Source organism: Orycteropus afer, unplaced genomic scaffold (genome assembly GCF_000298275.1).
Source record: "Orycteropus afer afer isolate SDZICR_OR568_19922 unplaced genomic scaffold, OryAfe1.0 scaffold00169, whole genome shotgun sequence".
In the NCBI taxonomy this organism is placed as follows: Eukaryota; Metazoa; Chordata; class Mammalia; order Tubulidentata; family Orycteropodidae; genus Orycteropus; species Orycteropus afer.
Window position 1 is genome coordinate 1,959,025 of NW_006921756.1, and position 25,358 is coordinate 1,984,382.

At 44.3% G+C, this 25,358-nt stretch overlaps 3 protein-coding genes across 3 annotated transcripts in view; 2 read left to right on the forward strand and 1 right to left on the reverse strand.

The window, feature by feature from the left end:
• RAD54L (RAD54 like) overlaps positions 1-1,727 on the forward strand; it is a 44,860-nt gene extending 43,133 nt beyond the window's left edge. Inside the window, exons 17-18 of the mRNA XM_042781769.1 lie at positions 1,255-1,418; positions 1,517-1,727. Of these exons, the coding sequence (XP_042637703.1) occupies positions 1,255-1,418; positions 1,517-1,727 (375 nt within the window). The remainder of the gene's footprint in view (positions 1-1,254; positions 1,419-1,516) is intronic.
• Positions 1,728-2,322: 595 nt separating this feature from the next.
• Positions 2,323-22,285, reverse strand: LRRC41 (leucine rich repeat containing 41). Its single transcript, XM_007946686.2, has 10 exons — positions 22,087-22,285; positions 17,965-18,051; positions 16,408-16,478; positions 8,401-9,541; positions 4,501-4,761; positions 3,787-3,951; positions 3,593-3,691; positions 2,929-3,051; positions 2,634-2,709; positions 2,323-2,542 (listed from the first exon to the last, which is right to left on the reverse strand). The coding sequence occupies exons 1-10, from the start codon at positions 22,283-22,285 to the stop codon at positions 2,323-2,325; spliced, it is 2,442 nt and encodes an 813-aa protein (XP_007944877.1).
• A 444-nt stretch (positions 22,286-22,729) lies between these two features.
• The window catches only part of LOC103201922 (cytochrome b-c1 complex subunit 6, mitochondrial), an 8,355-nt gene continuing 5,726 nt past the window's right edge, over positions 22,730-25,358 (forward strand). Inside the window, exon 1 of the mRNA XM_007946688.2 lies at positions 22,730-22,783. Within this exon, the coding sequence (XP_007944879.1) occupies positions 22,730-22,783 (54 nt within the window). The remainder of the gene's footprint in view (positions 22,784-25,358) is intronic.

The following is a 25,358-nucleotide window of genomic DNA, read 5'->3' on the forward strand; positions in this document are numbered from 1 at the left end:
TCCAGACTCATTACTTCCATCACTTAATATCCTTTTCTACTTGAATATACTATGAGCACTTTAGATACATGATAACTAAATGTCTTCTGAAATGTAATGGCTCCATTATCTATCTAACCCAAACCTGGGAATCATATTGGACTATTCATCTGCCTTCTAACAGTCAGATTCTTACTAATTGCCTTTGATATTATCTTATTAAAATCTCTTTAATCTAACCTTTTTCTCCATCCCTCTATTCTCTGCTAAGGCCAAAGTCATCTTTCACTTGGACACTGTAGCAGATTGCTAATTCTTTACTTTGGTCTTACTATTTCTAACTTATTCTTCACATACTGCTTCCAGAATGATAATGAGTTTTCTAAAAACTCTGCTTTTGTTTTTTATCACTTCCACAACAAGGCTAAACTCTTCAGCCTAGCATCCAGAGTTCTTGCTGACTTTCCCAGTTTAGATGTTATTACACTCCCACCGTCCTCTAGTCCATCTGAACTCCTCATACAGGCCAGACTTGTTCCTTTGTTCCTATGCTGGGAGTGCTTTCCCTTGTTAAATCACCTATTCATTTTTCAAAATACCTCAAGGATAGTATTTAAAAAACACTCCACTCTACCATCCCTTCTGTGGGCCTTTAGACATCCTGTACAGATTTCCATCATTATGCAAAATTTTTTTATGTCTTTCTCTACCATTAGTCTTATGAGCTCAAGGATAGGGAAATTTGATTCTTCTTTTGTATTCCAGTGTTAGCACAGGGCCTGGTATAGAATAAGTACCCAAATGATGTTTGTTGAATGAATAAGACTCAGGCTTATTGTGGAGGTCTGGTAAAGTTGCTAAGTAGCTCTGGTGGTGTAGTGGGTAAGACATTTGACTGCTAACCAGAAAGTCAGCGGTTCATACCCACCAGCTACTCCGTGGGAGGAACAGGAGGCAATCTATTTCTACAAAGATTTACAGTCTTGGAAACCCAATGGGGGTCACTATGAATCAGAACTGACTCGATGACAGTGGCTTTTGGTTTGGTAAAGCTGTTACAGATAAACTCCAGCTCACCTTGAAGGGCAGACATGCACAGGCCATGCTCCCAGGAGACAGGTTAGGAAAACAGCACTCAGGAAGTATTACCATAGGACTCTTACTTTTTGTTCATCCTCCCTTCTCTAGGGTGGCTGTAATTCCAACCCCTGGGGTTCCCTGTATCCTCTTAAAGGGGATAACCAAGTCCTCTTTTCCCTACTCCTACCCTCAAAGGCAGGAACCATTGAGGAGAAAATCTTCCAGCGTCAGAGCCACAAGAAAGCACTGAGTAGCTGTGTGGTAGACGAGGAGCAGGATGTGGAGCGGCATTTCTCTCTGGGCGAGTTGAAGGAGTTGTTTACCCTGGAAGAGGCTAGCTTCAGTGACACACATGATAGGTGGGTGGAGAGTGCCTTTGCTGGCCTTTATCTCTGAGTTCCCTGCAAAGCATGGAGATGGAATCTGCAGTGACCACAGCTCTGTCCTCTGCCCTCAGGTTGCGCTGCCGCCGTTGTGTCAACAACCGCCAGGTATGGCCACCTCCTGATGGTTCTGACTGCACCTCAGATCTGGCTCAATGGAATCACAGCACTGATAAGCGGGGGCTCCAAGATGAGGTACTCCAGGCTGCTTGGGATGCTGCTTCTACTGCCATCACCTTCGTCTTCCACCAACGCTCCCATGAGGAGCAGCGAGGGCTCCACTGATAAATCAACTGGTCTTGGGTGTAACTGTAGAGGGAGGAGACAGGGAAAGAGGCTCCCTGCCCCACAGGCTCCTGCTGGATTTTGTTCTCTGCAAGAAAATCATCAGGAAGGGCTGCATGATGTTTGCCCAAAATTTATTTTATAAGAAAAACTTTTTTGGTTAAAAAAAAGAAAGGAATAAAGGTATGAAAGGGACTGAGACTTGGGAGCAGCATGATGAGCCCAGTAGGGAAGAGGTCTGGTAGTGGGCACTCCTATACTTCTCTAAGGCCTGGGTAGGTACCTGCTTGAGGAAAGAAAACAAGGACTCTGGGGCAGGGAGTGGGGATGCTGTTCTCAACAACTTTGGTGAGCACTGTAACCTCGTGGCCCAGGGTTTCTAGGGTACTGAGAGGCCCAAAGCTCTAACTCAACTCTGGAATGCCTTTTCTGGGCTGCATCAAGGCCTCCAGGACCTCAGTATAGGGGAAGAAGGAAAGAGGAGGAAAAAGTGGCAGAAAGAGAAAGAGTTGGTGGTTGGGAGTTCTGGGCAGCCCATGCCTCAGCCCTTGCAAGCTGATGGTACTGAGCATGGGCCTGCAAGGTACAGACCCCATCACATGGTGCTGACATAATCTGCGAAGGCCTGGGATGAGTCCCATGAGTCGCTAACCACGTGGCAGGTGGCCCGGAGCCTCCGGATGGCTTCCCTGGCTGTGACTGCATCCTGGTCCAGCCAGTTCTGGAAGAGGCGCAGGTGACCAAAGGCTCCACGGCCCCAGCGCTCCAGCCGCTTGGCGAACTCCAAAAGCCCATCTGGTTTGATGCAATTGGAGCTAGCAGAGGTGAGATGGATTAGATCCCAGGAAGCAACTAGTCCCTGGTCTATGCCCCTGCAGCCCCATCCCTTGGTCCCTCCCTATGTACCTGATGTCCAGCTGACAAAGAGAGGAAGATGAATCCTCTGAGAATACATCTGCCAGGGCCAGCAGGCCAGCATTCCCTGGGTAGGAGAGAAGTGCCCATCACCACACAAGAATAGGGAACAAGGTGTCCCAGCCCAACTCTAACTGCAGAGCTCAGCCCTTCCAGGTCCCAAAACCCCAGCACACAGATATCTATGTTCCTACCCCCATGTTCCCAGTGAGAGGTCCATGCTCTCACTCAGAGTTTCTAGGTTAAAGTTGTGGCCCCCTCCCCTTCCTTAGGACCCAGTCCCCACCCAGGCGGTTCCCTGGCAGCCGAAGGCCCTTCAGTGTGGAGTTGCCCTTCATAGCAGCAACCATCTCAGGCAGAAATTGGGCCGGACGCTTCTCAAACAGACGGCAGAAGGAGAAGGTTATCTCTGTCAAGAGAAATTAGAGTATTCTGATGGCTGCATTAGGACTGGTGCTGCCCTTCCTGTTCCAGTTGGCCCTAATGGGGTATGAACATTTTATTAGGGATCCAGAAAGGAGAAAGAATCTGCCAAAGACCCCAAGCAAAGCTGGGACTAAATCAGGTTCACGTTAGAAATTGAGCCTAGATATTCTCTATGTGACCAATTCTCCACTTGCTTCTTTCCTTCTCCATCCACTGATTGTCTTGTATGCAAGTCTATGAGGGGAGCCTGTTGCAGCATTTATCCCTCTTCACTACCACCATTTTTGTCAGCCCCTGAAAGGTAAGAGAAACTTCTGGGTGAAGCACAGTAATTTCCTAGGTTCAGTAGAGAAATTGAGTTTGGAACCCTTTAGAAGGAAGGTCATACAGGCTCTATATCCATTTTATAGTCAAGAACACAAGACTAAGAAAGGAGCAGTGGTTTGCTCACCGTGGTAGCTGTGAAATGGGCAGAGCCACAGTGAGAACCCAGGAATGTTCCAGGTCCTGGATGGAAAACTCACCTTGAAGAGTCAGATTCTGTAGCAAAAAGAGCACCTCACTCTGACAGTCAGCCAGATTCATGTCGTGGAAGCTCAGCCTCTTCAGGGCTAGGTTGTACTCTGAATGGTAGGGAGAGGCCATGGACCTTAGCTTCCCCAGAGAACAATGCAAGGTCCCCACCTCCCTTGCTTTCACTATTCTGGCTGGGTCCTACCTTTGAGTGTCTGGAGCACAAGTCCAAAATCCTGGGGAGAAGCAAAGGTGGCACTATCCAGGGACAGCTGCTGCAGAGAACCTGAGGCCTTCAGTACAGAGCAGAGCAGTGGGGCTGGCTGGGCTCCTCGTGGAAACCCCATCTCCAACTGCTCCAGGCAGTTTTCTGGGTATGGTAGAGAGAGAGGTTTCCAGATGGCTATATATCCCTCAAGGGATTCACTAATAAATCATTTATTCATCTAAATACTTAACTTGGCGTGCCTGTGTCAATCAGTCAGGCACTGTTGCTAGATCTGAGAATACAGCACTAAATACAAGATTTGGTTCTTGCCCGCATGGAGCTTTTAGTCCAGGAAGACAAGCAAATACAATATAGACTATTCCAAGTGGTGGGATAGGAGACATATGGGAACTAAGGGTGCATAGGGTAGGGGGACCTAATCCAGTGAGTTCAGACCCCTGCTTGGCTCAGACTGCTTTTCTGGAGAATGAGTTGCCATAGCCACTGCCTAGTGGGCTTATGGTGATCTGGGTCCATAAGATAACCACAAGGTTATCTTTAAAAATGCAGGCTTTAAAAGGGAAGCATATTCTAGATCTTTTACTCATTCCAGGAATGAAAGGTAGCAGGTCTGGATTGGAGAGTGTTCCTCTTCACACAAATGCACATTTGTGTAGAAAGAGACATACACACACATGCCCCATGCTTCACCTGGTATTTCCTCATCCCCAATTATGTGGCTAGGGGGCCCTCCATTCCCTGGCACAGGTGGGTTGTCCCGCTGGCTAGGGTGGTCAACACGGATAGAGAGGACCCGCAGCAGAGGCAGGGCTCGCACAATGGCACGTGTCAGCTCCAGGATGGGCAGTGGTGAGAACAGGTCACTGAGATGCAGGGCACGGAGACGGCATCCAGCCTGGTTTGACAGGGCCCGCAGACTGTCCAGTAGGCGGAAAATGTTAGAGCCCAGACCTATGGCAGGAGAGAAAGATGGGGTCAGAATCATGTGGGAACAGCAGGAACAAAGCTGTGCAGGGGTTAACATTCAGAGACAACTCAAAGTATTTCTATTGATTACTGCCTTATCTCTTTAGCTCTGGATCAGTTTATTTAAAACCATTTATTTCAATTACTCATCTACTACCTTGCTTTTTCCTCAGGTAACCAGCAAACTCTGGTGCCTACTGTACTAAAGTATATCCTCAAGAAGCTTGTAACAGCAGGGCAGTCACAAGCTAGAAGACAGGCTATGGTAGGGCAGCATATGGCTACCAGATCAATGATAGGCCCAGACAACATAAAAGGTCTCTGGATTTCTGGGTTCTGAGTAGCTTCCTGGAGAAGCTGGCCCTTCAATGAAGGAAATCTTGGACAGAGAAGACACAGTTAAGGGTGGTAGAGGATGTAAGGCATGAGTAGGGGCCTGGTTTGGCTAGGTGTTGGCTCAGGAAACAGCTCTGGAGGGCAGGAGGATGGAGTACATGTTGTGGAACGTCCTGAAAACTAAGCTAAAAAGATTATCTACAGGTCATGGAAGCACCTGAAAAATGAACAGAAGTGATAAGGACCTAATAAGGAGTATGTTAGAAGATTCACTGGGTGGGAATGAGGCAGAAATGGATAATCACTGAAGGACCCAGAAAGGTTAATTGTTTAATCCCACAAAGTAAATAATTTCCTTGGGACCCATCTCCCTTTGGACTGAGCAGGTTCCTGCTGATTGATTCATTCAGCTATCAAGCTTTTTGCTAGACACTAGTGAGTAGCAGATACTGCCCCTGCCTAGCCAGCCTGATGACAACAAAAACATGTGATGGGAACTAGAGTACTGTGAAGTACAAAGAATGGGTACTTAATACCTAATCTAGCTTCATCAGTGAAAACTTTCCAGCTAAGTCCCAAAAAATATAAAGGAGACAGGCTAAAAAAAGGAAGAGTGTGGCAGAGGGAACTCAGCATATATCAAGGCCTGAAGGAGAAAGATTGACAGATTCCAAGAAATGAAAAATATTCAGTATGCCTGGTGTGTAAAGTATGAGGGGGAAAATGTGCAAAATCAGACTATAGAGGTAACCCAAAAAACCAAACCTGTTGTGCTGAGTCAATTCCAACTTAGAGCAACCCTAGAGGATACAATAGAACTGCCCCATGGGGTTTCCAAGGCTGTAAGTCTTCACAGAAGCAGACTGCCACCCACATATTTCTCCCACAGAGCAGCTAGTGGGTTCGAACTGCTGACCTTCTGGTTAACAGCCAATTGTTTAACCACTGTGCTACCAGGGCCCCTTAATAGAGGTTAAAAACTCACTGCCGTTAAGTTGATTCAACTCATAGCAACCCCTCCTTGGGTGTCTGAGGCAGTATCTTAATGGAAGTAGATTGTCCATCTTCCTTTTGAGGAGTGGCTAGGGGGTTTGAACTGCCAGCCTTCTGGTTAGCAGTCAAATGCCTTGGGTACTATGCCACCAGAGCTTCCTAATAGAGGTAAGCAGGGGTGAAAACATGAGAACAGGAAGCCATTGCAGAGTTTTTATGTGAAGGAAAGACAGGATCAGATCTTTTGGAAAAAATGTTTTGACTACAGTTGGAACGGCTTGTATGGCAAGAATATGGAGTCAAGAAGAACTGGTGAAATGAATCCATATGAGAAATAATGGTAGCCTAAGGAAATAGATTAGTAAATGGATTCGAGAGATTGTAAAGATCCCTACCTATATCCCACATATATATATGGGATAAGAAATGGAATCCAGAATGATTCTCAGGTTTCTGGTTTGGGCAACTGATTCAACTGGTGTCATTCACTGAGAATAGGAGGGTTAAGTATAGTGGGAAAAAGATGCATTCAGTTTGGACGTAATGAATTTGGGGAGCTTGTCATCAAGTGATGTCAAATAGGCAGCTGGGTAAGTGAATCTGGAGTTCAGGAGAAAGATCTGGGCTAACGTCACAGAATAGGGTCTTCAGCATAGAGTTGGAAATTGGAGTGGACAAACTGTCCAAAAGTGTGTGTAAAGTGGGAAGGTTCTGAGCCCTGAGGAACTCTGAACATTAAAAGATAAGTCCAGAGAGGAAGGAAAAAGTCAGAAGTTGAGGTAGTAGAAATGAGAGTATTTCAAGAAGACAACAATGCTTAATAATAGCAAATGCTGCCAAGAGTTAAGATGAAGACTGAAAAGTATATATTTGGACTTAGCAACAAGAAGGTGACCGAGGTCCTTTTCATTGCAGTGGTAAGGGTGGAGGTGAGGAAGAAATAGGGACATCAGTACAGAAGTTTGTGACAGACAGGAGTGAATAGGTAAGTAAGTGGGGAATATGAGAGTCCCTACAGTAGGGAGGTGGTGGTAGTAGTTGTATTCGGTGTAGATTTGAACATGTGTAAATGTTGATGGGCAAGACACTGGAGAGAAGGCAGGCAGCACACATAGTTTAAAACCATGGATTCTGGAGCCAAATTGCCTAGATTTGATTCCTGACTATAATTTACTAGCTAAGTTATCCTGGGCAAATCACTTAACTTCATCATAGAGTTGTTAAGGATTAAATTAGTTAATACAGAGAATACTTAAAATATGCCTGACACATGCTATGTGAAAAACACACTGCTGTTGAGTTGATTCTGACTCAGTAGTGACCTTATAGGACAGAGAACTGCCCCACAAGGTTTCCAGGGCTGTTTCTTTACAGAAACACACTGCTACATCTTTCTTCCATGGAGCAGCTAGTGGGTTGATGCCGACTTGTCAGCAACTGAGTGCTTTAACCACTGCAGCACCAGGACTGCTGACACATACTAAGCCATATATAGAAAGCTACTAAGAAGCCTGAGAAATACGGTTCTTTAAGGTGGGAAGGAATGGAGCCAGAGCACAAGTAGAAGAGTTAGCCTAAGATGGTGATCTCTCCTTTGTGAAAGAAAAGTGTGAGTGTAGATTTAGGGAGTGTATAGGTTTTTAAATGGTAAGCTTAAGGAGTTTGTGTGTGATGACATCTATTTGCCTTGTGAAGTAGGAGATGAAGGCATCTGTTGAGAAAGGAAGAGTTTGGAACTGGTAGACTGGGAAAGGAAGCTGATGTTGCAAGCTCAGTGAGGGTTCATATGAGGTTGATCATGAATATTTAGTAGCACCAATCTGCATAGCTGTGTGATTTTTCTCTAGCAGTGCCCAGCAACCTAGGCAGATAGCTGGATTTATCTAAAGCTGAGGTTTTGCTACCTGGGTACAACCAGTGGGAGATGACTGAAGGCTGCCTACAGGTTTGCTGGTCTAATAAAAAGAAAACAATCCTGTCCACTCATCTATTCAGTGGCTTTGATATGACATAGGATCCTGCCTAGCCCTGGCTGGATCTGCATATATTATACTCCCATCTTCCCTTTGATTGTCTACTATGTCTGTAAAATACCTGTATAATATTCCAGCTAATTCCTGTTTCTCTCAGGAACCTCGGCTTCCAACCATAAATCAAGCTGCCTTTCACCCTATAACAGGCAGGGCCACTCTCTGGCTTCCCAGTCACACTTCCAATTCTACCACACAGGATTCGGCACATAGGTGGTGCTGCTGGGAGACCCAGGCCCAACCCCTGCTCCTCCAGGGCACTTACCATTATAGGAGAGTGTGAGGCTCTCCAGAGATACCCAGGAGCTCAACAGGTGACACAGCGTCAAAGCCGCCTCTGTGGAAAGTGGAACTGTGAACAGCTCCAAGGTGGAGATGCTGCGGAATCGTTGGGAGGCCTCCAGTGCTGGAAGGCCTAGGCAGCTGGGATCTGACCCATCCAAGGCTCCACAAGCCACTTCCCCAATTTCCATCTCTTCGCCATCTTCCTTCTCACCAGCCACGATGAAAACAAAGTCATACAGGTCTTCAGACTCTGCACCAGACCCCTGACGGGTGCGAGCACCCTTCTTCCCTACAGCTCGTTTGAAACGCTTTAGGGGCTTAGGCTGTGGGGCTGAGCTAGCTGGAGCCCGTTTGGATGAGGATGTGGAAGAGGAGGCAGCAGAGGAGGTGGCAGCTGGAGCAGAGGGTGGCCGCCTGGTGCCAGGAGCCTCCTGGGAGGTGGCTGGAGGATGCAGCTCCCTCTTAGGGTCTGTCCCACTTGCTGTTAGGCTCTCCTGTGTGCTCCGGCGTGTTACCCGAGTGGCAGGTGTGGCTCTGGCCACCTGCTTTGCTTCACTCTTCCGCCGGGTGGCCATCAGGGCTGCAGCACATCTCTCAGCAGCATCCCGGCGAGGGCGGCGTGAACCTAGCAAGAGGGACCCTTCATCTCGAGATGGGGCCCGGCCTCGGGAGGCCTCTCCACAGAGGCGGCAGGGTGGGCCACCAGAGCCTGGCTGCCAGAAACCAGCACTCATAGTGAGGATAAGGATGAAAAGGGCTGACTCAGGCACAGGCCAGGAGTACAGTGACACCTGGCTGACAGCCCCGTGGTGAATGAGCTGGTGCAATAGCTGTCGAAGTGATTGCTGAGCAGCCACGTCAGAAAACAGTAGGTGGCGGAACTTGAGGGTGTGCAGAGAACTGGCCAGGGTCTCCAGAACTCTGCGGTTGGGCTCAGCCACAAGCTCAGTTGCACCTTGCAACATGTTGCAGATGGTGAGCTGCCGAACATGGCGTGAGCTGTGCAGAAGAGGCGAAAAGCGCTGGTCACAGAGACGCCTGTCAGAAGACACATCGATGGTCCCACGTAGAACATGGGAAAAAAAGGCCTCCATAAACTTGGCTCGCCAACAGGTCACACTCTGAAAGCAGAGAACATGCCAGACAGCTGTGATACTAAGAGTACTATCCAAGGCATCAAATTGCTTTATTCTTGTTTGACCCTGCTGAGAATTTGTATTTCTACCTCAGATATACTGAATCAAAATCCCTCTCTTATTTATAACCTGGAGATGTTAAAATGTAAATTCTGCTTTAGTACACCTGGGGTGAAGTCAGAATGAACCAGTGTGAAGCCTTGATTTGAACCCAGGAATTCTAGTTCCAGAGCTCACATTCTTTTGCTATGTTGTGTGTGCCATCCAGTCGATTCTAGCTTACAGCAACTCTATATGTCAGGGCAGAACTGCCTCATAGCAGTTTGTATTCTTTACGGAAGCAGACTGCCCCATCTTTCTCCCACAGAGCAGCTGATGGGTTCAAATGCCAAGCTTTCAGTTAGCAGCCAAGTGCTTAACCACTGAGTTACCCAGGTTCCTTTCTTTTGCTATAGTGCCTCTTAAGTGAAGCAGTCACTCAATCCCATATATTCCCTCTTTGCTTCTAGAACCTGATCCAAACTTTCTACCACCTCCGCTCAGCCCTTTATCACTTCATACCTTACCACTTCATTACCTTTCCCGATTGCTCTTCCTATTCTTTTTCCCTTCCCAAAAGACTCCGCACAAGTCCACTAGATTCACCTTTGTAAGATACTACTTGATCACGTTATTCTGCCTAAAAACTCCCAATGTCTCCCCACTCCAACCAAACCAAACCTACTCCTGTTGATTCTGACTTGGTCACACTGTAAGGACAGAACTGCCCCATAGGATTTCCAAGACACTAAATCCTTACAGGAGCAAACTGCCACATCTTCCTCTTGTGGAACGGATAGTGGGTTCAAACTGCTGGCCTTTCAGTTAGCGGCCAAGCACGTTAACCAGTGCACCACCAGGGCTCCTTGTCTCCCCCTCTAAGTTAATTTTAAGTTCCTTAGCCTGGCAGGCAAAGCCCTTCATAATATGGACTCTACCTACATAACAAACTTTTTTTTTTTTTTTTTTAAATCATCTCTTCTGTCTTGCACATATGAATGCTTTGTTCTGGAAAACAGGTCACCTCAGTGACCCAAACCTGCCTTCTGTGTCTTTCCTACATCTTCTAGAAATGCTCTCCACTGGCAGACCATTAAAGGAGCTCTGGTGGCATAGTGGATAAAGCATCTGGCTGCTAACCAGGTCAGTAGTTCAAATCCACCAGCTGCTCCGTGGAAGGAAGATTGAGGGATTTGCTTCCGTAAAGATTACTTGGAAATGCAATGGGAGTTGGAATCAACTCAATGGCAGTGAGGTTTTTTTTCTTTTTTTTCACGGGGTGTGGGGGCAGACCATCAGGACACCAGCTCATGGTGTTCAGTCTCTGCCTGTGTATGTATTATTCTAACCAGAGTACAAATTCTTGGGGAGCAGGGCTAAACTTGTATTCTCTCCATGGTAATGGTTATTTGGTGGATATGGGACATAAGACTTCTGATACGTTTGGAAGAAATCTGAATGCAAGTGATTGTCAACCTTTGGTGCACATCAGAATTTCCCATGGAGATTTTTTTCAAAATTCATATAGCAGGTTCCCAGATTTGGTGATTCTGTTGTTACACCTGGGGTGAGGTCCCAGGCATCTTTTTTAGTTACAAAACAAAAAACTTCTTCAGATGAATGACTGCTATCTATCCCAAAAGGACACACTGAGACAAAGGAAGATACCAGAGTTTCTCATTTAATACCATCCCTAAGTCCTTGTCCTTATATGGCATAAGAGAAAATCTGCTGACTAGATATAGTTCCCAGCTCTGCCAGGGCTGCCAACTGGTTTATTCTGGTTTGCCCCCTGCTGAGAATTGCCATCCACTCCAGATATACTGAATCAAAAATTGTATTTCAACAAGATTCTTACATACGAATCACTTAGGGATCTTGTTAAAATGTACATTTTGATTGAGTATATCTGGGGTATATCTGGCAGTAGAAAGACAAGTTCTCAGCAGGGGGTCAAACTGAAATACAACCAGTTCCAAGCCCTCCCCTAAATTTTGGGCCTCTCTAAATCTATTCCCTTATCTGTAAAATGTGAACATCACCTGTGTCACAGGATTGTTATGAAGATTAAATGACAGTGCAAATGAAAGCACTTAGTAAATTTTAAAATACAAAGTAAATGTTACTTATTACTGTTCCTGGTACAAATGATAATAATTAGGCCAGATGGAAAATGTGAAATGGCTTGACAGAGGCAGAGCTTGTTAAGCAGGATGATTTTTCAGCCTGAAGCAAAGGTAGAGGGGGCTAAGGGTCTTGGAGACTAAAAGACATTTCTCTTTGATTCTTAGCCTGCCTTTCTGCAGTTTCTCATACTAGAGTATGTCTGAGGTTCTTGGCAGAACCTGGGTCAGCAGGAAGGTGATGGCTGGGTCCTTACTGTCCTTGGACTATTCCCCACTGTGCCTGCTGTGGTAATAATTGGTAATGACTTCTTCATGCTGAGCTAACTGCATGGCAGCAACAGAACAGAAGGACCTTTCATTACCAGCAGTGCAGAGGCATTAGGGGAGCAGCCAAGTGGAGTAGACAGACAGAGTCCCTGAGTCCTTCAGGTCTTCTCTCTTTAGCACTTTTCTTACACATTTGCTGGCCCACACCCACAGCCTTAAAAGATACTTGCAGGTGACTCTAGCAAGGCTTCAAGTTCACAAATGAGAATGGTCAGGTGGTTATTATAAGGGAAGGTCTGGACCTGAAATCTAGCCAAAACCAAAACTAAAAACAAACTCACTGCCGTGGAGTCAAATCCAACTCATAGCGACCCCTCCTCGGGTTTCTGAGGCGGTATCACTATAAAAGTAGATTGCCCAACCTTCCTTCCGAGGAGTGGCCAGTGGGTTTGAACCACCAGCCTTCTGCTTAGCAGTCAAATGCCTTAGGCACTGTGCCAACAGAGCTCCTGAAATCTAGACAAAGTGAACCAAAATTCTGTGGCTACTTCTGGTCATAAGCAGCCTATGAGAAATGTAGTTTAAACAACTAAATACTGGGTTTTTCTTTCAGACATCTTAATGGTTGATGAAGATAATGGGAGAGAATATTTAAAACTGGAACCTCCTAGACATGTGATAACTTCAACGAGAAGCAGCATGGTCCAGTGATTAAGAGTATGCATTCCAGAGTGAGACAGCTTCAGTTTGAATCCTGGGTGTGCCATTCGTTAACTAACTTTAGGCAAGTCACTTTACCTCTTTCATTCTCACTTTATTTGTAAAGTGGGGAAGATAATTATCTACATTATAGAGTGGTTGTGAGGGTTAACTGAGTACATAAATTAGTTTTTAATAATTATTCCAGTGGCTTTCTCTCAAATTAATGCATGAGCAGACAGCAATTCTAGCATAAGTCACTCATTTTGTGAACTTGTACACTAGAGCCCAGACAGTGCAAAGTGATTTAAGTACACAAGGGTAAGGGAAATGAGGCACCACCAATTAGGTGAAGTGACATTTGCCTACCAACAAAATCCTTGGCCTGTCCTCAATGGCCTGACAATTCAGGTGTTGGTCATGGAGAAGGAGTACAAACATTTAAGCTAAGAAAGGCTAAATATTTTCTTGTATTAAACTAGAACAGCAAATGTTCATAAACTGTCATTTTTCTGATAACAGAAATATTGGAAAGATAAAGAAACAAACCAAAAATCATGTGTAGACCACCGCCAACTCTTTGGAGTCTTTATATGTGAATGGTTATGTACATTTGTTTTGAAAGCACTGAGACAATTCTGAACAGTTTCAAATGCTGAGTTTTTTGTTGTTGTTTAAACATTTATACCAACGTATCTTTAAACAGTTTTAGAATATCATTTTATTAATATTTTGAAAATATAGATGTACCATAATTTAATAATTCCCTATAGTTGAATATTTAAATTGTTTCTAGCTTTTTTATATTAAACTTAGTTGTAATGAACATCTGGAAATAAATTTCATGAGCATCTCAATTTTTATACATTACAAATTCTAAGAAGTAGAATTTGAACATCTTAAAGTCTCTTGACAAATGTCACCAAATTGTCCACCAAAAAAGTTATTAAAATTTCTGTTCCCTTCAATAGCATACTAAAATGCAAGATTTATCCACCCTTGCTTGGCCAACCATGGGCATTACATTTTAAAACCAAAACAAATAAAAATTTATTTATTTTATTAGTTTAAGAGGTAAAATTTTACCTTTTTCTCACTTTTTATTAATGATATTGAACAATTTTCACTTTAATATATTTTGTAATTTGTTGAAATCTTAATTCTACTAGGATGTTCATCTTTGTCTTATTCTCTGAATCCTTTTTTTTGCACATATTCTTGTAAACATTCTTTCTAGTTTATTTGCCTTAAAAATTTTTTTTTATGGTGCTGATATATATATTTTTAAATTTTATTGTGATTTGGGTGAAAGTTTAGAGAGAAAGTTCATCTTCCGTACAGCAGTTCACATATACTTTGTCTCATGTGTTGTTGTTGTTGTTGTTATGTGCTGTTGAGTTGGTCCCGACTCAGCGACTCATCCTTGGGTTTCCGAGGCAGTATCACTACAGAAGTAGGATTGACCAACCTTCCTTCTGAGGAGTGGCTGGTGGGTTTGAACCGCCAGCGTTCTGGTTAGCAGTTAAGTGCCTTAGGCACTATGCTACCAGAGCTATAGTACTGGTATTTTATATGGTCAAATATGTCCTTATTTTCTTTTTTGGTTATGTATATTTAGTAATTAGCATTCTTTCTCCATCTTGATATTAAATAACCAGTTGCCTTTATTCTTTTTTTGTGCTTTTACAATTTTTAATCAATATAGAAATTACTTTAGAGTATATTGTAAAGTAAGACTCTAACTGTATTTTTTCCAAATGGCTAACCAATTTCTAGAGATCCATTTATTGAATAATCCTTTATTTCCCTATTGCTTTTTTTCTAGAGTATCTATTCTATTTTACAGGCCTCTATATACACATACTAGTACTACACACTTTGAAATATTATTGCTTATAAGTGGGCAGGTTCTACGTTGCTCACCATTATATCCCTGGAACTTACCATAGTATGGAACTGAGCAGGCACATATTGTTTTAATCATGAGTGAGGTAAGAGTTATTGTCATGCAGAAGACATTCTGAATGAATATACTCTAAGGACATCTGCCTAGGTGGCTATTAGGCCACCAGGCCTGAGGCCTCTTATATGTTCTGAAATGCTCTGAGCCAGGAAAAGAAAGTAACATTCTTTTTCTGGGAACTTGAGATAATGCTGGGAAATTTTCTCCAAGAGAAAAATGTTATAATCTCCATCCAGTTAACTATACTATTTGGGAAACATTGGGACAAAGTGAATCTGATGTTTCTTTAAAGGTGGCAGAAAGTCTTTACTGTTTAATAATAATCTGGAGTCCACTTCTCTTCCTCTTAAGGCTTAACTCCCATGTATAGCGCCTAAGCATTTTGCTGAGCCTCAGTGGTACCATCCTGAACTTCAGGAGTCACAGTCCAGATTGTGGAAAAGGAAAAGCTGAAGGCTATGGGGCTGTTACTGAACCCAGTCCCCAGAAATTAAAACTCCAATTCCTGACACTGCTTTCTTGTCATTTCGCTTCATTCAGCATATAAAGCCCAGTTCAAATACTACTTCCTTGGAAAATCTTTCTTGGCTTCATTTTCTCTGAGCCTCCTTGTCTCCTCTATCACACTCTTACTACACTGTGATGGATTTGTTTGCAGATTTCCCCACTAAACTGATAGATAGTTCCTCAAGATTAGGAACTGTGTATTTCCAATATTTGGTATAAGATCTGGCACATTTTAAATTTAGGAAATGTTTATTGAACTAAATCTGTCTTGTCACCTATTTATGAAGCAGCAAAACAAATTCTGCTTAAATGAGAGTTTCAGTGAGTTATTATCTGAATCCTTTCATGGCTGAAAGAAGCCCTAAAGTTCATCTTGTCTAACCCATCTTCCAAGGCTTGAATTCCCTCAATAGCACCCTTGTGTCAAGTACTTATATAGACTCTATGTGAACACTTAGTGATAGGAAGCTTATTCTCTCTGGAATTAGCTTGTTTGTTAACTGATAAACTCAGGAGTTTAAGAAGTTCTACCTTCAGTTTATCAAAAATTAATCCTCCTCTAGCGTCTACCCAAGTCTATTAGTCCCTCTTTCATGTGACAGTCATTCAAATATTTTAAGACAGTTCTTGTTCTCCAAGTCTTCTCTTCTTCAGTCTTCCACATGTGCCTTTGACTTCTTTTCTGCATACTCGAATGGTTGGTAGCCTGACCACTGCTGATCTAGTCAAGATTATTGTCTCCCTTGTGCTTTGGCCTATATTATATTTATATCAGTTCACACAGCTCAGAATATAGTAATGAGTGGCTTCTATACATTGTTGACTAAACCCCCTAAATCTTTTTTTTTTTTTTAAATAAAGTTGCTGCTAACTCAGGCCTTTCACCCCCTATACTGAGGCCATCAGAAATTTTTAGACTCAAGTAAAGATTTAACCAAATCCTATTAAATTTCATCTTATTTGATTTGGTCATAGTTCTAACCCTGTTAAGACCTCTATGAATCCTGGTTCTGCCACCCATTATGATCACTTTATTTCCCTGTTTTGTGTCACCTGCAAACATGGCAAGCAAGCACATTCAGTATAAAATGCTAAATGTATCAGAACTCTGTGACAAGCCCTCAGAGCCCTCCTAAATCCATTCCATCCCTGTTCCTATACTTTAGCAGTGCCCAGCTTGTGTTTGTGTGCTGTTCCTGCTTTTTATTATTCAAAGTCTAGCCAGAGTTCTGCCTGGTACCTGAACCTACCTCCAAACTGGAAGGCCTCGTCTTCATCAGCTCATCCCAGAGCCTGCGCCATATAGCCTGAGTGGAAAGGCCTGTAGGGAGAAATAACACACTTATTTGGCTGCTCCCTGGTCACAGTGAGTTAAGTACATTAGCTTTCATGTTGTCTTTCTCTGGGTTCACAGGAACAATATGGCAAAATGGTTAAGAGCATTGGCTCTAAAGTCATATTGTCTGGGTTTGAGTATCAACACCACCACTTTCTAGCTATGTGACTTTGAACAAATTACTTAATTTCTTTGTACCTCATTTTCCTAATTTCTAAAATGTAGTTAACAGTAGTATTTCATAGGGCTGCTGAAAGAATTAAATGAGTAAATGAATTTCTCCAGGTAAAGTGCTTAAGACAGTGCTTGGTACATAAGGATTAGATAAATGTTAGCTATTAACAGGTATGTCCAATGGGGAGTTTGGGAGACAGCTTAGTAAAATAAAGAATCAGAAGATCTGGGTCCTAGTTCTGGCTTTGCTGCTAATTGTGGTATTCCTGTTTCTTACTTTTAACAGTATAACAGGGTCCAGATACCTCCCCTGTGATTCAAAGGACACTGAGGAATTAGATAAGAAAGATGTAAGGTATTTATTTATTAAATTTGTTTTATTTTGGTGAAAATATATGCAGCCAAAGATAGACCAATTCAACAATTTCTACATGTACAATTCAATGATATTCATTATATTTTTTAAGTTGTGCTACCATTTTCACTGTCCTTTTCCAAATTATTTCACCTCTATTATCTTAAACTCACTGCTCCCTATAAGCATTTCACCCAACCTTGTGAGTTGTGAATTTGATTTCACATAGATAGTGCTTTAAAAAGAACTTTTAGTTCTTTTTTAGTGCTTTTAAAAGAACATAATGCTCAAGGAAGACATACTTTACTATTTTTTGGTTCAAAGAAGACTTCAGATGATAATTTTGACTTCAGGTTTAAAGTTTTAAGATTATCTCTGGGTAATAGTTTTGGGGATCCATCTAACCTCAGTTGCTCCAGAAAGTGTGGATGCCATTGAGAATTTGAAATTCTGTCCTACATTTTCCCCCGTTGACCAGGATTCATTCTTCTATAGAATCCTTGACCAAAACGTTCAGTAATGATAGCAGGGTACCATCCAGTTTTGGTCTCATGGCAAAGGCAGCTGCTGTTCATGAAGTCAACCAGACATGCATTTCATTTCCTTTCCTCCTCAGATTCATGACTTCTCCTTCCTCTGCTGCTCTAGGTGAATAGAAACCAATTGTATCTTGGTGGCTCCTTACTAGCTTTTAAGGCCCCAGGCAGGCACTACACAATGTAGTAGGAGGTAAAACAGAAGTACTGAGAAACAATATTAGGCCAATTGATTGGGATGTCCCTTGAAACCATGACCCTAAACCTCCAAACCAAGAAAACAAATCATAAGGGTACTTTTTGAAAAGAATGAAGTTCTATGCAGGTATCAGGTATATTTACCTAAGAACATCATGGTTCCTTGTTCACAATCACTGACTGAGAAAGAGACAGAAAAGTCACTTACCTTTCTTGAGGGCAGTTTCCTCAATCCTCTCCAAGTAATATATATTGAGCAGAGGTAAGATGCTTTGAAGTATTGGGCCTGGGAGGGCTACAAAAACCAAAACACAAATTTTATTTTTTCCCCTAGTGTTCCAAACATTATTTACCCTATTGGAAAGGAGAACCAAAGGGCAGACTTCTTGTTTGACAAATGGAGCCTATAGAAGCTATTCCAAATTATGATCCACTTATCTCAGCCACTTAGTTGGCAGCTGGAATTTCAGGGGCATATACTTCTTCAAGGTTGAGATAATCCCACCATGCAAACTGGTATGTTCATTTAGGAGCTGGTCAGTTCACCACTGCCTGAGCAGGATAACTGTTCTATATTAAGGATACAGATGTGTGGTAAAATGTCCTCCATAATTTGGGCCTTATTAACCTCTCCAGCTCCCTGCTCCGCCTCCTGTACTCTAGTCACAATCAACTACTTTTTTCCTGTACATAGCATGTTAATGCTGCTTTGTGTCTCTGTACCTTTGCTCATGCTGTTCTCTCTGCCAGAAATGCCCTTGTCACTTTAAGTATATCACATACATAACTTTCAAGTTTCACATATCTTTTATTAAGCTTTTCCTGACTGACTTTTCCACTCTTCCAGATTGACCACTTCTATCCTTTGGGCCCCCACTATCCCCTGAACTAGTACCTTCCTATTAAAAAAGAAAGATAATTAAGTTCTACCCTTAAATTCAACACATCTAAAAACAAAACTTGCTTCTTCCAACTCCCTAATTCTGATAGGCACAACTGTAGTGGCTAAAGGGCTTGGTCTTTATAGTTGACTATGACTTAACTGTGAATCCTTGGGCAAATTATTTAACCTCTTTAAGCCTCAGTATCCTCAGTTTTAAAATGGGAATAACTACTTTATGAGATGTTGTCCATTTAAGACATTGCTTAGCTAAAATAAATTCACTAATGTTGTCTATTATTCTTATTCTGTCAATAGCACTTCTGTCCTGCTAATAGGCTAACAGGTCTAAGATCTTGAAGTACACCAGATCTACGAAAGTCTTTCAAAACATCCATTCTCCTTTAATCTTTACTTGTGGAATAACTGAATCTTGATATATAAGAGTCTAGTATAATTCTTTGTACATAGTAGGTATTCAATTTACCTGCTGAATGAAGGCTTTAATATAGGTCACATCAACTTTCACCTGAATTATTTCAACACCCTAACTGTTCTCCTTGACCTCTGTCTCTCCCCATCCTTTGCTTGGTGATGCCATTCCCTCTTCAAAACCCTTCAAAGGCTTCCTGCTGTCTTCAAGATAGTCTAACTCCATAGCCTGGCATTCAAGGCCCTTTATAACATACCTTATCCTTTCTGATCTCATCTCCCTCTACTCACTCTTCTTTCTTATATAGCTGAATTTCCTTATTGTACCCTTTCCTCAGGAGCTCTGGTAGCATAGTGGCTAAAGCACTTGACTGCTAACCAGAAGGCTGGCGATTCAAACCCACCAGCCACTCCTCGGAAGGAAGGTTGGGCAATCCTACTTCCATAGTGATACTGCCTCGGAAACCCAAGGAGGGGTCGCTATGAGTCAGGGCCGACTCGTCGGCATATAACAACAACAACAACCCTTTCCTCACTTCCCCCCCCCCCGCCCGTCCCACTACACAAAACATTGGCAGTCTGCTACTTCCAGCTTCTCCTGGATGTCAGCTCTTCCTCCAAAATAGCACTGTTTAGCACACCCCTTACTTGTCCCTTCTCCTAAGAGGCCTTACTTGATTCAGTTTTCCTATACGAGTGTTTACCTGATCTAGGCCCATAGGAGCTCTTCCTCCCCTGTTTCCTTTCAGCCTGGTTGAGGGTTCATTCAGTAATAATAGTGCTGTTGCTATGAGTCAGAATCGACTAGATGGCAATAGGTTTGGTTTTTGGTTCAGTAGTGGAGGGAAGAAAGGGAAAGATTCAGTAAACTGTCAGTTGATTGTTGGCAAGGGGGACGACGATATACAGAAAGTGGTTTCTAGAGCCATTTCTCCTTACTAGCTTCCCCTCCAATCTGGTCCCCTCTCTTTAGTCCCCTCATCATCACAGGAATTCTCATCCCCTATTATCCACAAATTCCTCTCCTTTTTCTATCCCTCTTAAGCCAGACCTTTCTTGCTTCTTTCCAGTTCATATCTTTAATGCCACTCCTTCCCAACTTGGAGCCTCAACACCGAGTCTACTCTCCCACCTTCCAGCCAGCTTCAGTATCCCAGAAGCTCTAGGCTGACAAAGCCTTCTTCTACATTCCCCAGGAATTTTCTAAGCCCCCTAACCAGCTCCACTGGAAATTTTCTCTCATTCCCCATGGGTCAACCTGATCCTTCTCTTCAGCTGCCAGCACAGGGCTTCCACAATGCCCTCCCCCTACAGGCCTGAGGACTTCTAGTAGTTTCCTCCACTACACAAGGCACTTAGGCCTCTTCAGGATCTGTGCCCCACCCCCACATCACCAAGAGCCTGCACACTCCCCAGGGATTCTTTACTCTCCCCGGCCTTGGGGCTTATCCTACAGCCCCTAACCCTAAATTCCAGGGCCTCTTCTCTTTTTAACCAAAACCTCCCAACCAGTGACCTCAAACCTTCACTCCCGACCTGACCAGGACCTTGCTCCTGGGAAAGATTCCACCGCCACCCCTGAGGCCTCCCCGTGGAATGCCCCACCACCACTACAAGGCCCCAGGCCGGCCTTCTCTCCTGCCACCCCTTGATCTCCTCATCCGACTATAGCCCTGGCCTCTGGACCCCACCCCCTCACACCACTAGTCTGTCAGGCCCAAGGCCTCCCTTGTCCCCTGTGTGATCAGGCCTACCTCTCAGAATGCTTATTTTTTTCCTCTTTCACTCTCAACTATCAGCACTCAAGTCCCGGACCTGAGTTTCTTTCCCTCATCAGCTGCAAAACTAGGATCGGTGGTTCGGACCCCACAACCGGGCCTTCTCGCGCTCCATCAGGTTGGAGAGCTCCTCTCTCTCGTTACCCGGCCTGCTGGACTCCCAGGCGCAATAGGCCTACCAGTCTGTCTGCCCTTCCTAGTTCCTAATCCCAGCGCCCCGGGCCGCCCGTTTTTGCTGCTCAGTCTGTGCGCTCTTTGCGGAGGCCGGGCCCTTCATACCCGGCCGCGCTCGCGCCTGAGGCCTCCTTTCACTCCCATTCGGACTAAGGCCTCCTAGAGGCAACGCCCCCCCTCCCATTCCGGCCCGTCAGTCCGGGATTCCCAGGCCGTCATCCGGCCTGGGGCCTCCTTGACCCTTCTCGGCTGCCCATCATTCCATTCTCCCTCGTTTGCTAACCCACTCCGGGGCCTCCCTTCACTCACTCTCCGGCCCTTCCTCGCCGCTCGGGCCAATCCGAGTGGCCTCCGATGCTCCTCGCCCGGCCTGCTGGTCAGTCGTTCCATCAGTTTGCACTAGAGGCCCGGGTCGTCAGTTCGCTCACTTCAGCCCTGGGCCGTCAGAAAGGCCCCGGCACCCCGAGCCTTTCGGCCTCTCTCCCAGCCCCACTCCCGCGCTCTCCAATCCACTGGGTTGCCCCAGCCTATTGGCTAGGTCTTCGGAGTCTCAGCACCTGTGGTGTGTCAGGCGACTATCCCGAGCGCTCGGGCCGTCAGTCAAGTTCGGAGGTCCTGGGCCCAGCCTTTCTGCCTTAGGCCAAACATCTCGACCTCGGCCCCCGCCCCTAGGCAGTCGAGCCATCCCGGCCTGTCGGTTCTATATCCGACTCTGCTGTTCAGCAGCACAGCTCGAACGTCAGATCGGTGCCTACGGCCCGGGCTCGTCATTCCAGCCTCTCGTCCGGGCCCAGGCTGCTTGGCTCCAGCCCGGGCCTCCGGGATTCCCAGCCTCACCCTCTGCGCCCCCCAGCCAGGCCGCGAGTACAAGTCCACCTGCTCTTTTGGTCTCCGTTATTCTCTATCCTGTCCCACCAGTCACGGAATTCATTCTCCAGCCCGACAGTCAGGCTTCCATTGCCCCGGGCTGGGCCTCGCCCCGGGCCTCCCGGCCTCGCCCCCCGCGCCCCCCGGCCGCTGGGCCGCCCCCGCTCATTGCGAGGCAGCCCCTCACCCCGCAACTTACCCCACACCCCGCTCTCCAGAACCCCCATATGGGCGCTCACCGCCCGCCCGCACAGCTCGAACAGGGCGGGGGGAGCGCTGGGGCCCGAGGCCGAGCTCTTCGCTGGCGCCGCCTCCCGGGACGTGGCCTCCATGGTCGTTGCCGCCGCTACCTCACAGAACCAGCAACTCCGGGCGCGCCAGGCCTCGGGCGCCGCCATCTTGGGGAGGTGCGCGAGCCCGAGAGTGACACACGTAGACCGCCATCTTGAGAAGGTCAATAGTTAGGACGGCTTCATCCGTGATGTGGGTAAAAAAAGGCAATTATGATAAAGGAACGTCGAAGCAATCATAATATATCTCAAGTTTCTTAGAAACTCTTACTTAAAATAAAATATGAGACCAATATATTTGGGTATTTTATGGCTAAGGGGATATTTCTTGGCCAAGTCGCCTGTTGTGCAAATACCAGCCACCCCTACCTTTTGTCTTTGGCTGGTAGTACATGCCAATCCTAGCGGGTGTTCGCGACTACGATAGGTATGCCGCACTTCCGGCCAGATTACCGGATATCCGCTGAGTGACCCTTGCAAGTCCTTCTTGATCCTGAAGTAGAGCCTCAGCTGTTTTTGCTGCAGTTCTTGAATCCGGTACCGGACCCGGACATGGGACTGGAGGACGAGCGAAAGATGCTGACCGGGTCTGGAGATCCTAAGGAGGTAAGACAAGCTGTAAACGTTACGCTTTTCACTGGCCTGAGGTCCCAGACCTAGCCCGCCAAAACACGGCCGGGGACAGCTTGGGCATGGTTTCTTTCCAGGGTCGGGAGAGGGTCGTTCTTAAAGTCTTGTGAAGTAATAATCTTGGGCGAGTCAATGACTAGTCTTTTTCTGGGCTTCCTCATTGCATGAACACGATGAAGCTTAAACGCGATCGAAAATACCTTATCGACTAAATATTTGTAAAACATGTATTTCTACAGATAATATTTCTAGTCAGAAGTTCTGAGGCCCTAGTTTGACGGATTTGGGGAGCAAACAACTCTAGTCCTCACCCCAGCTTAGGTCATGAATCCTCATCACAAGGGGATGTTCAGTATAATTGTGTGATGATAGTGGGAGGTCTTTCGCAGTATAAGAATGCATATATAATAATAATAACCAGTATTTATAGACTGCTTACTATTCTAAGCGGGTTTTTTTTTTTTTTTTTTTTTGTACCAAGTCTTTTAATCTGCACCATGTTCCTGTGAGGTAGGAGTTAGGTGCTATTATCATTGCCTTTTTACAGATAAGGAAACAAGCATAGAGAAGTTAAGTATTTTATCTAAGGACACGCAACTAATAAATGGTGGAGCTGGGAATTGAACCCAGGCAGCATAGTTCCAGAGCAGGGCTCTTCGCTTCAGTATTACAGAGCTCTTATTTTCTATGTATTCCTTTGTTCTCTGGTCATTTTAGAGCAGCTGTTCTGGGCTTATGGATTCATAATAGCTGGAAACTTGTTTATTCCATAGTGATTTTTCAGTTTTATTTTCTGGTAAAGTGGATTGACAAGGTGGCTGCAACGTTGGGCCGAAACGTAAAAACGATGTGAGGATTGCCCGGGACAGGGCAGTGTTTCATTCTGTTCTGCAGTGGGTTGCCATGAATCCAAGCCACGAGAAGGCAACTAACAACAGTTTTATTTTCAGAAAGAAGTAGTGACTGACTTAGGAAGTACACCAAAAACTCAGAAGGGCTTCGCCACAGCAGTAGATGAGAGAAAGAAATAAGTGGTTATTGTCAAAATGAAGGCAACTAGGGATTTTAAGAACAATATGAAACTATTGATTTTTTTTTTTAAGCATGTGACAGAAGATTTTACATGAAGTAGTGGTCGATTTTCAGAGTTTTGCTTGAACTTTTTTCTCCAGAACAAGTCATGATATTTTTGGCACAAAATTATCAATATAGCATTCCTAATAGAGAAATGATATAAAAGGTCTTGTTTCTAGGATACTAGTTGTTTTTTTTTTTTTTTGAAACTTCAGTATGAATTTTTTAAAAAGAGGTTAAGAAACCTTGCTAATGAAAAGCCAGGATTTACATCCTACATAGCATTTAAAATGGACCTTTGTGAGAGTTAAATAGTTTGTGTTACATTTGAACCTACCCTGCCTCTCACTAACTCCTAGCTTGCCTGAGCTTTGGTCCTTTCCACAAAGGGCATGATAAAGAATGAAGTAGATTGTGTTGGGATGTTGAAAACATAATGGGGGATTGCTAGTTGTATTTTCCCATATACCTTTTCTTTGCCTTCTCCTAAACACGGACACCTGTATGCACTGGCAGACAAACACCTTTTTTCAGGGAGGTGGGAATGGTGACTATTTTTTTGAAAAAATATTTTAGTATGTTTTCAAAGTTTACACAACAAATTTATTTCCTATTCAACAATTTCTGCACAGATTGTTTAGTGACATTAGTTACATTCTTCACAATATGTCATCATTCTCATTTCCATTCTGGTTGTTCCATTTCTAGTAGTCTTGTTTTCCTGCCCCCTTTACGTCTTTGTTTTAAAGTAATTGCTGACAATTTGACCTCATGTAGATGATTTGTTTTTTCCCCCGATCTCCCATCCCCCTCATAAAGATGATTTTTTTAAAGAAGCACAGAACTAATGGGAAAAATTCTTTGTTTTTTTCACCAATCTTGGAAAAGTTTCAGTTTAAGATTGAAAGAGTATCTCTGGGCCATAGTCTCAGGCAATCCTCTAGTCTCAACTGGTCCAGTAAGTCTTGACTTTAAGAATTTGAGGTCTATTGCAAATTTTTCCCCACTCTATTACCCTGTCTCTTGTAGCCCTGATCAGACAGTTGGAACTGGTAGCCAGACATCATCTAGTTCTTCTGGTCTCTGGTTTATGTAGACAGCTAGTCCTATAGACTAGTTTATTCTCAGTGTTGGGTTACCGTCTTTTGTCTTTTGCTCCAAACAAGTAGATACCGGTATCTTAGATGGCTACTTTCATGCTTTTAAGACCCCAGACACCACTCACAGTCTGGGGTGTAGAACATAAACTTTATGAATTTATTATGCCAGTTGGTTGTCCCACGAGACTATGGTTAAATATATTAATTCTAACAGATTGTTGAATCTCTTCTATACCCCAGATTCATGCTTATGCTGATGCTTGCATGGGGATTTTTTTTCCTCCCTATAACATATTTTTATTACATTTCCTGGATATATTTTTCTGGACTGTTCTTTAGACAATGATTTTTCTTTTCTGTCTGTCTTTTTTTTTTTT

Excerpts from the sequence above, each read along its gene's own strand:
- LRRC41 (XM_007946686.2), bottom strand. The coding sequence starts at position 22,285 with ATGGCGGCGCCCGAGGCCTGGCGCGCCCGGAGTTGCTGGTTCTGTGAG. Across the intron at positions 4,762-8,400 it reads CCTCACACTCTCCTATAATG|GTCTGGGCTCTAACATTTTC; the intron begins GTAAGTGCCCTG and ends CTCCTGCCATAG. Across the intron at positions 3,052-3,592 it reads ACAGAATCTGACTCTTCAAG|AGATAACCTTCTCCTTCTGC; the intron begins GTGAGTTTTCCA and ends TTCTCTTGACAG.